General features: G+C 43.3%; 1 protein-coding gene across 1 annotated transcript in view; it reads right to left on the bottom strand.

The window, feature by feature from the left end:
* Positions 1 to 206: 206 nt before the first annotated feature.
* The window catches only part of LOC137655744 (elongin-C), a 50,963-nt gene continuing 36,184 nt past the window's right edge, over positions 207 to 14,985 (bottom strand). The window contains exon 3 of the mRNA XM_068389807.1: positions 207 to 1,577. Within this exon, the coding sequence (XP_068245908.1) occupies positions 1,436 to 1,577 (142 nt within the window). The 3' untranslated portion in view covers positions 207 to 1,435. The remainder of the gene's footprint in view (positions 1,578 to 14,985) is intronic.

Here is a 14,985-nt window from a genome sequence, read left to right as displayed (position 1 = left end):
AGTTCACCAATGCTTCTTTTCAGTAAGGGGAGGAAAAAAATAATTTTGGACAAACCTCTTCATTCTAGAAAGAATAGCACATGAATTTCAAGAAGTTACACTGAAATTATTAATTTACGGCCCATCCTACTCAGAAGGCAACCAAACTAAATTCCAACTACATACTGGTACCCGTGGTTCATAGGACGACAATTTATAATGCTACAAACTATACCAATTCTTTATTTGAACATTCACAAAAGGAAGTTTAAAACAAATTTTCTGATGAGGATCAAGTATTATATAGACAAATCTAAGAATAAGCAAACAGTAGTACAACTTGAAAGCATTTATGACTAAAAAGTTCAATTATTAACTGAAAATAGCAAAAAAAAACTAGATTAACCTATCTCTACAGTTTTAAATTGTTAACTTAGAACTGCAATTGATATTTGGCTAATATATACAGAAAAATGTAGACAGGACTACCTTAATCTCAAAATGAACAAAGGTCACAGACCAAATATACACACATGTGTACTACAAGAAATATTGTAATTATCTTTACACAATATGGATAGATAGCAAGATAATAGATTGAGATAATTAAAAGTGGCATTTACAAAGTAAATTAGCTTTTTCAACAGGTTTAACTTTTAACTTATATAACAAAATAAGTTGCAAAACATACCATAAGGATGCATCTCTTTTAACTAAATTTATACATACATAACATCAAAGGAAAGATTCTGGCATATTGATAACCTGTCAGTAAAAAAAAGAAAAAAAATATATAACCCTCAAACAAGGAATAAAGTAACCGAGATAAACAGATCGAAACTGCGGCAACTACAGAATTCATATTTTTCAAAAGTCAAAATATTTGAGAGAGAAAAAAGTGCAAGCATTACCAATGTCGTACTATACAGAATACCAAATCTTGCTGAAAGTGAATGTTTGGATTCAACCAAATCACTTCATGCTGACTTTCTTTAACAGATAAGAGGCATCATAATGGTGAAGCCTAATTAAACACAGCCTCATTTTTTTAATTGTATCAGTAAGTAATAAATACCTAAAAGACTTACTCAATATCTTCCCTTTGACTTAATTTCTTAAATACTGCAAAACACTACTGAGAACCTTTCAAGGTAGTTACAAATATGATTACATAGCTGTAATATCATTAATTACAGCACTTGGGATAGACACTCAAAATCTTGGTGCTACAAGATCTACACTGCACCCATCTGCAAAGGGTCAACACTCAAAATTGGATTGCCACTATGACAAAATTCCCTGATTAGTTTGATGTATTAAATTTCAGGGATGATGAGATTTCAGTTGATCATAAAAATTTATTCCATGGGACAAACTTCACTTTACTTCCTAGTAACCATGAAAGGCCACTTCTACAGCACAACAAGCGTATTGTTAAAAAAGTGAAACCTTTAGCTCAGCAATCAAGAAAGTTAGCAGCCATAAGCAATTCAAGAGCAATTTCTGGAGCAATGGGGAACTCAGGAATTTCAGTTGAGCTATTTGTGTAACGGACCTTATAAGTGAAGTACATGCATACCTTCTGGAGAACATGTGATCTGAAAGATAAGAAAGTTTCAGTTTTGGCATTAAAGATAAAAATAACTAACCTTGTCATATCAGTAGTAGTTTCCCACAGTTCAGGATGTTCATATAATGACAGTGATGTTAGGAAGTAAAGGCGATATTTCCAGTGTTTTAGAGAATATGACTACTAAACTTTGCTAAAATGGTTTACATACATACATATACCAAGGCACTTCCCCCAATTTTGGGGGGTAGCCGACATCAACAAATGAAACAAAAACAAAAAGGGAACCTCTACTCTCTATGTTCCTCCAGCCTAACAAGGGACTCAACCGAGTTCAGATGGTACTGCTAGGGTGCCACAGCCCACCCTCCCACATTTGAGTATGTTCCAAAAATATATGTATAAATGTTACTTCTATACAAACCCTCCACATTTTCATAATCATATTGTAATAGCTATTTTTAGCACATTAGCCAAGAATTATATCATTCACAATATAGTACAGCTAGTCACTTTCTATGCATTTATCCCACTAGAAAATGACAGATTCGGAAATAACATGGTATTTTTTCCCTAACTCATACAAACCTGGAGTTGTGTGTATATACTTTTGGCGTGTATATACTTTTGGCGGAGTTGGAAGGTAGCCATTACACTAAAAGTGTGAGGTGGCAACCCTAGCTAATCACTATAATTCACATCAGTGAACGTCACTTTTTAATTGCAGGCAGGACATATCAGGGGACAAGTGATGGCAGGACAATTGATATGAATAACTCCAAATTTGTGTTAGTTACTGAAAAATACGTCACCCTCGTGACTGTAATCATCGACCGCTTGAGCGTCACCCTTGTGATTGAGATCGTTGAGATCTAGAACGTGAACATCACCCTTGTGATCGAGATCGTCGAGATCTAGAACACAATCGCTCAGATCTAGACCCAGAGCGTCTAGCTTATGATCGAGATCTATAACGCGAGCGTTCAGATCTAGACCCAGAGCATCTAGCTCATGATCTTGAGTATTTAGCTCGCGATCGTGACCTGTTTGCTCGGGAGACAGAACGCCTTCTAGTAGAGCGCAGAGAACATGATGACCAGCGGTCTCGTGAGTGTGAAGCTCTAGAATTAGAACGCAGAGATCGTGATGACTTTCGATCTTTTAGATGATCTTCAGATCATCGCAATCGACGATCAGAAGAAGATTGTCCTGAAGGATGAGAAGCTGGAGTCTCCGCCTTCCGATCGGCTAGCAGATGGAATGCTGGCCGGTTGAAGATCCTCTGTATCTGCAGCAGGTAGGAGGTTAGCACATCACTGGAACTATTCCTGTGGAGAGAAACAAAGGGCTGCAGATCAGAGGACGACGAAGTCCCAGGATGGCGAGTAGGTTCGTCATCTACAGGAGGCCGTTGGAGGGGCGAAGAGGAGCGATTACCTCGTCCAAGCGTGAAAGGTCCAGGAAAGGGCAAGAGATGGACCTCCTACACGTCCAGAGCAAAGGATGTTGAAGGGTCTGGAGATGGGTCCTACCTGGCGCTACGCTGAAGGAGTGGCAGCAGCGCTTCCTTCAAAGGGGGAGCAAAAAACCCCCAGAGACAGCCACGCCTCTAACACATCAGCAAGGGAAAATGGAGAAGGTGCTCCACTAGGGGTGGCAACATCCCCAAGTACCAAACACACACACACACACATACACACACAGAGAGAGAGAGAGAGAGAGAGAGAGAGAGAGAGAGAGAGAGAGAGAGAGAGAGAGAGAGAGAGATCACGCTCAGCTTTCTTCTTCCTGCGACGCCCAAATTTCTCTCACTGGGAGGCAGGCCACTCCCTACACTCGTCCCAGGGTGAACCCTTCTCGCAACAACGCCCCCAACAGGTTGGACACAAGGAGTGAGGGTTGGTCTCAACCAACGACATGGAGGTGCCACAACGGGCACCCTTGCGACCAGGACAGGTTCAATGGGAGCGTCAGAGAAGAAGCGCAGTCTCACCTGAAAGAGAAAAAGCAATGACCATAAACAGTCAATGGCTAAGCCTTAAGGATTAGATGGAGGAGATGTTCGCTCTCTACATACCAAACGAAAAAAGTAACGTTCACTGATGTGCGAGTAGATATAGGTGGCTGGGTACCTCCCAGCCACCCCCTACCCACCAGCTAGTGGTTAGGTATGGTTGCCACCTCAAACTTGTAGTCTACTGGCTACCTTCCAGGTCTCCCGAAAGTAAATCCACAAATAACACAAAGTATGGGAACAAAGGGGATATCACATAGTGCCTCTCTTTTTTAATTCTAGGGATACCTTTTGATCCATCTTTCACTTCCTTTTTACATTTCATGGATACCTTTTGATCTTTCCCTTTCTTTTTACATTTTATGGATACCTTTTCATCTATCACTTTTTTTTTTTACATTTCATTGATACCTTTTGAATTATCTTTCACTTTCTTTTTACATTTAATGGATACCTGTTGATCTGTCTTTCCATTTCTTTTTACACTTCATGGATACCTTTAGATCTATCTTTCACTTAGCAGTGTAACTTTAATTTTCCCTTATTAATTATCAACTTTCATACAAGACCAAATTCTTCAGGTAAGCCTTATAAATATAGTATGAGACTGCACTTTTGTTATAGTCAGGAAGACAAAAGCTGAACCTCGCAAAAATACCCCCCCAAGCAGGTTATGATTGATTTTGATAGTGGAAGTCACGTAGAATCAGAATCTGCATAATGCCCAAAGGGCATCGTTGAGGGTTTTTAGTAATTGAAGATGGCTGCCAAGTAAAAGAAAAACCTTGAAAATATCACAAAATCATTATTTGCACCGCAATTTCAACTTGCAATACCTTGTTTTATAAATAAATGAAGTCATAATATTCATTCCCATAGACAAAATATACATTAGTAGGCTTTTGTTGAGATTAAATCCCACATATTTGAATTTATATGGTCTAAATGTACCAAGAACAAATACATAAGGCACTTGGATTCTTTTGATGACCTTGATGCATTTCTGGTGGATGTGCCCAACTAAACTGTTACCGCAAAGCTTTGGGTAAATTGTTTCGTAAGTCCTACACATATAATGGCCTTCGGTCGTGCAGACCGTGAATCAGACTGGCCACTTCACCTTTGGGCAATACACCAGATGATGCCCCACTTCTTTGCATCTAGCCATGCGAACTATGAGATATGGTCTTTATCATCGACATTCTATGGAATCTCTTCCACCTGATGTGTCTCAAATGTTCCAGTAGGGCCAGCATGCCATGAGGCATGTAGCTGGTGCATCAAGCTCAACATGGTCTGACATGTACAGTATATTGTTATGGTCACAGTCAAGGTGGTTTGACTGGAATTACATTAAATGATAATGCTACCCAAAGCTGGGCTCTCAGCCTCCACTCCTGCAGTTTGCTTATCCCTGAGCTATTCAACATTGTTACAGAAAGCATGGCCAATTCTTCAGTCAATGTTCAGGACATAAGGCCATTTCTTTAGGCAAGTGTTCAAAATGCACAATATACACAATGGAACACTATGAATCTAAATTACCTGAAAGCTTTTATGACCCTAGTAGCAGTCCTGTGGCCATCATTTCAATAATAAGTAAGAATGTAAAGTTAGGCTTAGATGCAACATTTACAACAGAAGTGACTTTCAATAGGACACTTGGGATTCTATGGATTTCAGTTTGTAAGATCTGTTTGACCATGAGCTGCATCTATTCCAACTTCAATCATCACTGATGATGACAGTTTCCACCTGGCAACATCAAAATCAAAGCTGAAAAAATTTCTGGAAGTAGACCAATCATCTCAAATCAGGCCAAAACCTGATATTACTATTGTTAATGGCCATGCAATGCTCTGGACAATACACTGGCCAATTTCAGGCACAGTTAACGACCTTGTACTGGTGGTAGAGGCATACATCCAAAAGAAGCTCCTGGAATGTGACGTCTTCTTATTTTTGACCGATATTATCCATACAGCGCCAAGGGATGCATTCGAAGCCTGAGATCATCTGTTCAACACAGTGACCTCCATCTTACTGCATAATCATCACTTCCATCATAATCAATATCACTCACAGTAGTGGACAACAATGTTCAAATTATTGATATCATTGTGAAAACCTAGTTGTAAGCTTCCAAGATCAGATCTCTCAGAATAGATATTGTCATTACAGGATCAGACCCATTTTCAAATGAAATCCATAATGGTAGACATACATGAAGGAAGGATTTGACTGTAATACATGAACAAGCTGATGTAATTTTTGTCAACCAGACAATTCATATAGCAAAACAAGATGCAAATACAATAAATTTGGAAATAATTTGTATTTTTCCTAGTACACAAACCTGGAGCTATTTATAGGAGTATACTTTCGGCATAGCTCTAAGACGAGCCGTGATAATTTTAGCGAGGGATAACTACCCCATCTGCTAGTTATAGGGTGGGGGGTGGGGTAGACTGGCTATCCAGCTCACTCACACCTCGGTCGAGTAACCACTTTGTTTTATGGCAAGACTTCTCAGGGGACAGGGTGGCAGGCCAATTTGTATAAATAGCTCCAGGTTTGTATACTAGGAAAAATACAAATTACTTCCAAATTTGTAAATTTTGATTCGGCATAAATACAAACCCTCCGCTATTTATAGGGGTGACTTACTCCTGGGAGGGAGGAAGTCCTCACCAACTGGCCTTGGTCATGACCCGGGGTCCTCTCATTTCGAACTGAGATCAATAGTAGAAGGAACCCTACCCTCGCTAAAATCAAGTGCCGATAGGTAATGCATTGATAGCGGCCTGCAGGAGCTTTAGAGTGAGTGGAACTAACAGTGTAGCTTGTCATTAACATAGAACTCAAGAGTACAAAACCTATTGTTCTTAAGACTTGCCCAATACCCTCCCTCAACAAGGTACTGGGGACGTAACAAAGTAGTATTCTATACTTAGGAGGCACAAGGGAAATGAGTCTTACCTGCAGTGAGGTGAGGTACTCTATGCTGAGGCTTGCGGAGCTGTTTTCCCCAGAGGGGAGAAGGTGAAAGGAAGAACTAACCCGGGTAACCTAAGCCCCCAACCCTCTGCTACTTGTCCATCAAGGAGCCTGAGGTCTTTAGACCATTTGTTGTGTGACCACCACAGGACCAATGGAAAAGGTCTCCATGTTCCTGTGGGTTACGTCTTTGCAGGTAGTGGGTCATGAAGGTCGATTGACACTTCCACATGCGCGCTTACAGTATCTGCGCCACAGCGTAGTTTTTTTTTACGACAGGGACGTAGCAACGCCACTGACGTTACAAGCTCTGGGTCCTAGGATGGAGGAGGGTCTAGATTGAGAGCAAACTCAATAGCCTTTCGATCCCCGAGGGGAAAGAAATCCTTGAGATCCTCCTCTTGACCTTCCCCATGCTGGTCAACTCTACTGACACGCAGGGGGGCGAGCTGGTGTCGTTCTTTTAAGGTAACACCACAGACTCCTCACTGGGTAAAACCTCAGTTGAAAGGGTCTTCGGTTACCGAACGAAGATTCTCTATCCGGAATGGACTGCACCTACAGTACAGCACACTCGGATTTTGAGTCTTGGCAATTAACTCGAGGACGCCGCTGAGGATTACTTCTCCCCTTCTCCTAGAGTAGGAGACATCAGAAGATGGATCATGCAACGTACTAACTCTCTTAGTCAAAGTCCAACTAAGTGAGGAGAAAGGGCCGTCTTCCATGAAAGGAAGCAATCTGCTGCCTGGCATAAAGGTTCGTAGAGAGGGGCCTTCAGGGACTAAAGGACCCGAACCGCGTTCCCAAGAGGAGGTTGAGATCCGACGGGGGACAAGTTATCTCAAACTTTGTATGAGTAAAGGCATCGAGGGGAGAGAATCCCTTTCCACGACATCAGTCACAAAGGACCGAACACTACGCCTGGAAGACCGACGCTGAAAGTGTCTGAGGTGCCTTAACATCTTTTCCTTAACTCGTTGCGAAAGACCTCTCTGCGAGAGGAAGCGTAGAACCGTTTCCAGGCGTGAAGTCGAAGCAAGGCTACGGCTTCGGAAAGTGTTGGCATGTGGCTGCTTGGAAAATCGTGTCGTGGAGGAAGATACCTTGGAACTCCGTCAGGAGCTGCAGAAGGTCCGGGAAGCAAGCTACGGCTTTGGAAAGTGTTGGCATGTGGCTGCTTGGAAGATCGTGTCGTGGAGGAAAATACCTCGGAACTCCGTCGGGGACTGCAGAAGGTCCGGGAACCATTCTGCGTGATGCCAGAGCAAAGCTATTGGAGTCATTGATAAGATCTTGTTTATCTTGACTTGTCTGAGGACTTTCTCACCAGACCGAATGGGGGAAAAAGTGTACACTTCTAAGCTGCCCCACAGATCTTGAAATACATCTTGTTCGAGGGCCTAGTGTCCGGGACTGGGGGAACGGTTGAGCGGGAGCCTGTTCAGGGCCATTGCGAGCATGACCACAGTCGGGGGACCCTACAAAGTTAAGACTTTGTTGGCTACAAGATGATTCAAAGACACTAGGAGCTCAGTGCCTGAGTGGTCCTGTTCAGATTATCTGCAAGCACATTCCTGTACCAGGAATGACGCGAGCGGATGGGGCCACCAAGCTGTCCTATGTCCATCTGAGGCTAGATGTTCTTTAAGAGATAAATGCTGGTACATTTATGAATCGGACCAAGGGACGAAGATCGAATAGAGCGGCATATGCCCCCCCCCCCCCATTTTGATGCATCCGAAAAGAGCATCAGATCGAGAGGGAAGACAAGAAAATTGACCTCTTTGCAGAAGCTCTCGTCTCCCTCCCACCATCCACAATTGGTCCAGCGAGGGGGGACGGGGGTGGGGGGGGTTATTGCCTAGCAATAAACACATCTCGATGTGCAACTACTTGCACGTTCTTGCAATGAAAGGGAGGAGCCTTCTCCTCCCTCCAACTTCCACCAATCTAGTGGGGGTTGGCCGAATAAGACTGATACCAAATGGTAAACCAGTTAGTCAGTACAACTTATGTTATAAGAGCAAATCTCCATAGAGAAAACCTTTCGGACAGGAGACCAGTCGGTAATTACCGAACGCATCCAACCCACCCAAAGAAGAGATTAAAAGTATCTTCAATCTATTGTTGGATGGGTAATAAGCATAAGTCTACTACAGAGTAGTGACACCGATCTGTGAGCATGATAAGCATACGGGCGTAGCCAGACGAAGTCGTGTCCGGAACTCAGTTGGAAAATGTTGAAAAAGTTTGTAACGGAGATTCCTCATTCTTAGGACGAAAACGTTCGTACTTCTCCGTCTCTGATCGGTAAACTAGCATAAGTATTGAAAGTTCCCTACTAGGGAACAGATATGCTTATGAGAATTTTCCGGTCAAAGACGTTGTAGGAGACAAGACTTCCAATCGGTTGAAACGAAGAAGTGCCTATAAGAAGGCAGAACGTAAATACCGTATGTCTGGTTACAGGAAAGTAGCCAAGTAACGTACTGAATAACCGGGTTTCAGTAAGGGATATAGCTATATAATTGCAAGATGTATGTGTGTAGCCCTTATTGGCAGAAAGATTGCTTACACACATATGTATGCCAATCTGCGCAAGCACATGCGTAATCTCTGTCTCCAGGAAACGAATCCGGTTGCGGGAATAATGTATGTGCGAAGAATCGCAACATTATTAGCCAAGGAATTTTTTATAGTTGACTAGCTGTAATAATTTTTTGAATGAGAGCACATATGTTCTCAAAAAAAAAATATACAGTTATAGAAGCGATCATTTCTCCTTTGGTTTGCCCCTCCTCTTTACGGGAGGGGCTAGCCAACATTCATACACGGACAAGGATGTCTACAGTAGTTCCTTTTGGGCGAGGTTTGAAACGTTCGTAAATGTAATGAAAAGCTGCCCATGCTGTTGCTATCGTTCTAAAACGTAAGCTAACACTGCTCCTTAAGGACTAATTGCTTGACACAATAACCCTGTAAGGGTAGAATAAAAAGTTTCAGATGCCTATTGTGTAAAACGATAAGTCGTTGTACCCGAGGTACAATGACGGGATGCGGCTGACTCAATCAAACTATAGAACCTGAGTTTATGACAATAACCTCACGGTTTTGTCTTGGATCGAGCGCATGCTCTGGGAAGGCTTACGGCCTTTATGAATTTCTAACAACACCAGTTGAAGTTACGTAAAACTTTTCAAGAACGAGTCTCTCCTGGAAAGGGTGAAGTTTCGTATGTGGGGGTTTGCTTCAACAAGACCACACATTAGATTGCCATCGACCGCTTACCCGAAGGAGTTGCCATCAAACGCTTTCTCGCTATCGAGAAAACTACCATCTAATTCAGGCAAGGACTGCCAGGGGAAATAAATGGGAATGTAAACAAATTTTCATTCCCCGCTAGTTTCCGTCCCGGCAGTTGAGGATTTCTCGATGATGAGAAAGGATCACAAGCCACCTGCTAACCCAACCACTTCAAGTGGGAGGGTGGAGGGAAGATGAAGGCTGTTCGTTCGAAAACAAAAGGATCGATGCTGGAGAGACCAACCTAGCTGACATAGTAGTAAGCTGGAAGTGTAGAATGACGTAATGTCATACTACGCTGGAAGACCCCTTCCCGTAGGGGGGGAGGTCGACCATAGTTTTTTCAGCAAAACTCTGGATCGCAAGAACCGAGATATTCAGAGCGATGAGAACCTGGGGGTTCTGAATCTATTTCATGAATTCCTTTCTCACGACACTAAGGGATCGTGAATCTATTACGCACGACTAAGAAATCGTGACGAGAACCCACAGGAATCTTCAGGAATCGTATCGTGTGAACCCACCAGGGTTCATGCGACCAAAAACATGATCAGAACCCAAAGGAACTAAGTCATAGTTACCTGTAGGGAGACGGAAATCCCTGGGCAGTAGGCATGCCTGAGGGTTTAGGAGCCTCGGCTGGTTTCTGAACATTCTTGCCAGTGGGAGGCTTCCCGGCAGGCTCGAGCGGCACACCCCTACCCTTAGGGATAGGGTCTGGTCGTTTTGCTGTCTCTGAGGCGATGGAGGCCTATGAGACTGGAGAGACTGATGGGTGTGTCTCCTTACAGGAGAGTTACCCTCTGCAGCCAAAAAAGGAGATGGTACTTCGTCCGAAGACGAGGTAACCACCAAAGCAAGGCGAGTTTGGTTCTGCGAGGATGGCAAACTGCGAGAACCCTCTCTCAACTGAGACATGGAAACGTCTAGTGCTGGTGCTTGGAAAGCGTTGCGCGGAGCTGTTCTGTCGCGTAGCGCAGCGCAAGAAAGAGCTGGGCCCAGAGATGAAAGCCAGATGGGGGAGCAACAGAGGGTTGTGAACCATGATCGTGAGCTCTGTCAGAACTCGCTCAGCGAGGAACCTCGTCGCTAACTCCTGTTAGATAGAAAACAGGAAGTGGGCTGCGCGAGCCTGAGTTCAACATAGCGCTGATCGCTCGCACGTGAACTCTCCGCGCGACGAGAGTCCTAAGACACTCTGTCGTGAGTGTAAAACTCTTGATGACAATGGTCGCGCACGCGTACACGAACACTCCACACGACGAAAGTTCAAAGACTGTTTGTCACAAGAGTAAAACTCTTGATGACAATGGTCACGCTCGCGAATACTTCGTGCACCGAGAGTCCGAAGACTGTCTGTCATAAGAGTAAAACTCTTGATGACGATGGTCGCACGAGAACATTCGGCACGCCGAGAGTCCGAAAACATTTACAGTACAGTATTTATTTGAGCTTTGTTTATTTGGAAATAATGTTATGTTTCACTACTTGTAAATCTCCTAAGATCTACAACATCTGAGCCTCATAGGTGACGTTTGTCGAAAATATAAAAATATTTACAAATATGAACACGACTCTTTGATCTCCCAATATGAAGATTTCAAGCAGGTGATTTAACGCCGTTTCTTGTGAATGATTACTTCGTACCATATCATAAGGGGTTCGGGAGCATTGCGTCTTGGTGCGTGAAGGTAATCATAAGCCTGATGATCTGATATCAGCTAAACATTCACATGCTCAGCTCTCCTCTACAGGTGGAACAGTGGCAGTAGGAAGAGGAGAATTCCGAGATCTAGTAGGTACTAAAGGGGCCCCATCAATAACAAGCTTCAGTTGCCGGAACCGTCAAAAGTCACAACAGTAGGAAAAACTTGATAGAAATGCAGGGTGTATTATATTTGCTACAGGAAGGGAAATTCCATATCACTCAAGAAACTCCCTGGGCAGGGAGAAGAGGAAGAGAAAACAGCTGGGCTGCGCGCTTGACGTGAGGATGAAGTTCCTCGAGTATTACTTCGGCATCAGTTTGGGCAAGACTAAGTTCAATGCTGATGAATCTCTTAAAATTCTTTGAGAATTCAGAACACTGCACAGGAGGCCACTTCCTACGCTAGGAATAGAGGGAAGCCTGTAAGCAGTCCTGCCCATTGCAGAAGCCAGACCGAAAAATTATAAAAGCAATCTCATACAGTGCAGAGTGCTAGCAACAGCCATGTAAGCACGTATCCAAAACTGTTCTGCCATGGCAATGGTCTAGATATGAACCAAAGTGGTCTGTATGATCTCAGTATTTACAAGCCTCACATACTCTAAGATTGTCAGACAATTAGCTCTCTTAGGAGTGAGCACACACATAAAGCTCTAATGGGCACATGAACAAGTGAGATGGCTCTCTTATAGGAGTATAAGATCGCAAATAGAAGTAGCGCTCCCTTAGAAGAGCACGAACACATAGCAGCATGCTAATGCATAGTAGCGAGCACATACTGTAGTAGGATGGTACTGTATAGTTGCGCACAAAGTAGCAGGCTATCTCCAATCTCTTTTTTTGTCATTGGTGGAGGATTGGGCAACAATCTCTTCCCCTTAAGAGAGAGAAACAGCAAAGGTAGCACTGTTGTCAAATGTAACTCTTACTGAGCAGTCTTACAGGACTAACTGTCCAAGAAGGGGATAAAGAAGGGCGTAGACCCCATTTCCTTCTGACCAGCCGCGTGCTTTAAGTTGGACAAATGTGGGGATCCACTCTTAGCACTAAGAAATGAAGGTGCGACAGAGATGTGCAACAATGTTTCATTCCTTAATTATGATGCCATCGTCATCACTCCTATACACCAGCTAGGGAATAAACAGCCATAAGTATGATGCTTACAGGAACAAAAACTGTATGTCGGCAGTTTATGAATGGCAGAGGCAAGGAACAGTGACAGTGCCCTACATACTGACCATATATACATATGATCAGAACCCAAGACCATCCCAATCCAAGCTACGACCAGGGAGGACCAGGCAATGGCTACTGATGACTCAGCAGGTAGAACTATAGGCTCCCCTAAAGCCCCTATCCTCTACTTACAAGGATGGTGAAGTTGCACACATTACAAGAAACTGTCAAGCTTGAGTGGGACTCGAACCCCAGCCCAGCAGATTGTTAGGCTGGGAAATTTCCACCACAATCCTAACCTGTCAGTCAGCTAGTTATCAATAACACTGCAAAACCTTTTGTCTTCCCTAGATTCCCTTTAATACAACAAAATGCTAATCACACAATAAACAAGGATAAAAAATCAAAATAGTATTTTCATTTTGAAATAAATTTTTAAATATACTTACCTGGTAGTTACATATATATAGCTTAATCCCGCCGTTTCGTCGCGCGCACGGCAGAATTTCAAAATTCGCGGCAATCGTCGACAGGTGGCCAGGTGATCATACCTGTGCTCCCTCTATCCAGGTACCTGGAACCATTCCCATTTGTCCTCAGAAATTCCATGCCCCTGTTTTCCGAGGGGAGGAGGGAGGGACCTTTTATATATGTAACTACCAGGTAAGTATATTTAAAAATTTATTTTAAAATGAAAATACCATTTTTAAACATGTAACTTCCCTGGTAGTTACATATATATAGCTGATTGACACCATTGGTGGTGGGTTAGAAAACCGCAACCCCGTCGGGAATTCGTATAATTATTAATCGCTACAAATTATCTGTACCAATAATCTGGTTCCTACCTGATAAGGAAGCTGGCTTCATAGTTATCATGCCTCATTTGCTTGCATTCCTTGAGACCCAGCGATCCACCCAGGGGGCTGTAAAAGTCTCTGTGGGGCTGCCACACGGTCCTTGACCTTAACATGACTAGACCACCACCCTTGCTATCCTGGCATAGCCATGGACAATGATCTGACCACCTGACCCAAAAACACACTCCATAAAAACTAACTTAGACTTACATCCCAGACTGTGGAAGGTTGCAACAACCTTCACAGACAACCTGTGATATCACGTTCAAGAAAAAAGCAAGGGTTTATAATAAAAAAAAGTTATAGGTTAGAGGCAGTAGTACCTTCTCCAACTACGACGCCGGAGGCAACATACAGACCCAGGTAACAACAATCCTCATATCGGGTCTGTACCTATTTAAGGTAACAATCTGCAAAGATTGACTTGCTTCGCCAGAATGTCACCTCCAAAATTTATTTCATAGACTTGCTGTGTCTATAAGCCATCGAAGTCGCCACAGCTCTAACTTCATGTGGTTTGACTTTGAGGATTGGAAAGCTTTTCTCGTCACAGTTCTGGTGAGCTTCCCTTATTAAATCCTTTATAAAGAACGCCAGTGCATTCTTTGACAAGGGTAACGAAGGGTTCTTTACCGAGCACCAGAGGTCATCTGCCTGTCCTCTCAGGTTTTTGGTCCTCTGCAGATAAAATTTTAGGGCTCTCACTGGACAAAGGCCTCTCTCCTTTTCCCGTCCTACTAAATGAGATAACCCTGAAATGGTAAAGGATCTGGGCCATGGTTGCGAAGGATTCTCGTTCTTGGCGAGAAAACCTAGTTGTAGAGAGCAGACTGCATTTTCTCCATTGAAGCCCACCTTTTTGCTAATGGCTTGCAATTCTCCTATTCTCTTGGCTGTAGCCAACGCAACCAGGAATGGGGTCTCCTTAGTAAGATCCTTCCATGAAGCCTTGTCGAGAGGTTCAAACCTGATCGAGATTAAAAACATCAGGACTACATCCAAATTCCAAGAGGATGTTGGGCTGTCCTTCCTCTTAACGGTCTCAAAGGATCTTATGAGGTACGAGAGATCCTAGTCTCCTGACACGTCAACATGTCTGTGACGGAAGACGGAGGCTAGCATGCTGCGGTATCCCTTGATGGTAGATACTGCTAGCTTCTCTTAATTCTTAAAGGCAACAGAAAATCTGCCAGTAGAGTTAGAGAGGTACAGTACTGGAAGAGGAAATGTAATCGTGCACCATTCTCTAAACACGTCCCACTTAGATTGGTACACCTTGATTGTGGACGTCCTCCTCGCTCTCGCGATTGCTCTCGCAGCTTCCCTCAAAAAGCCCTTAGCTCTTGCCAGTTTTTCAATAGTCGAAAGGCAGTTA

This window comes from Palaemon carinicauda, chromosome 16 (assembly GCF_036898095.1).
Source record: "Palaemon carinicauda isolate YSFRI2023 chromosome 16, ASM3689809v2, whole genome shotgun sequence".
Lineage (NCBI taxonomy): Eukaryota > Metazoa > Arthropoda > Malacostraca > Decapoda > Palaemonidae > Palaemon > Palaemon carinicauda.
Note: the sequence above shows the minus strand (reverse complement) of the source record. Positions and strands in the feature narration are given on the sequence as shown.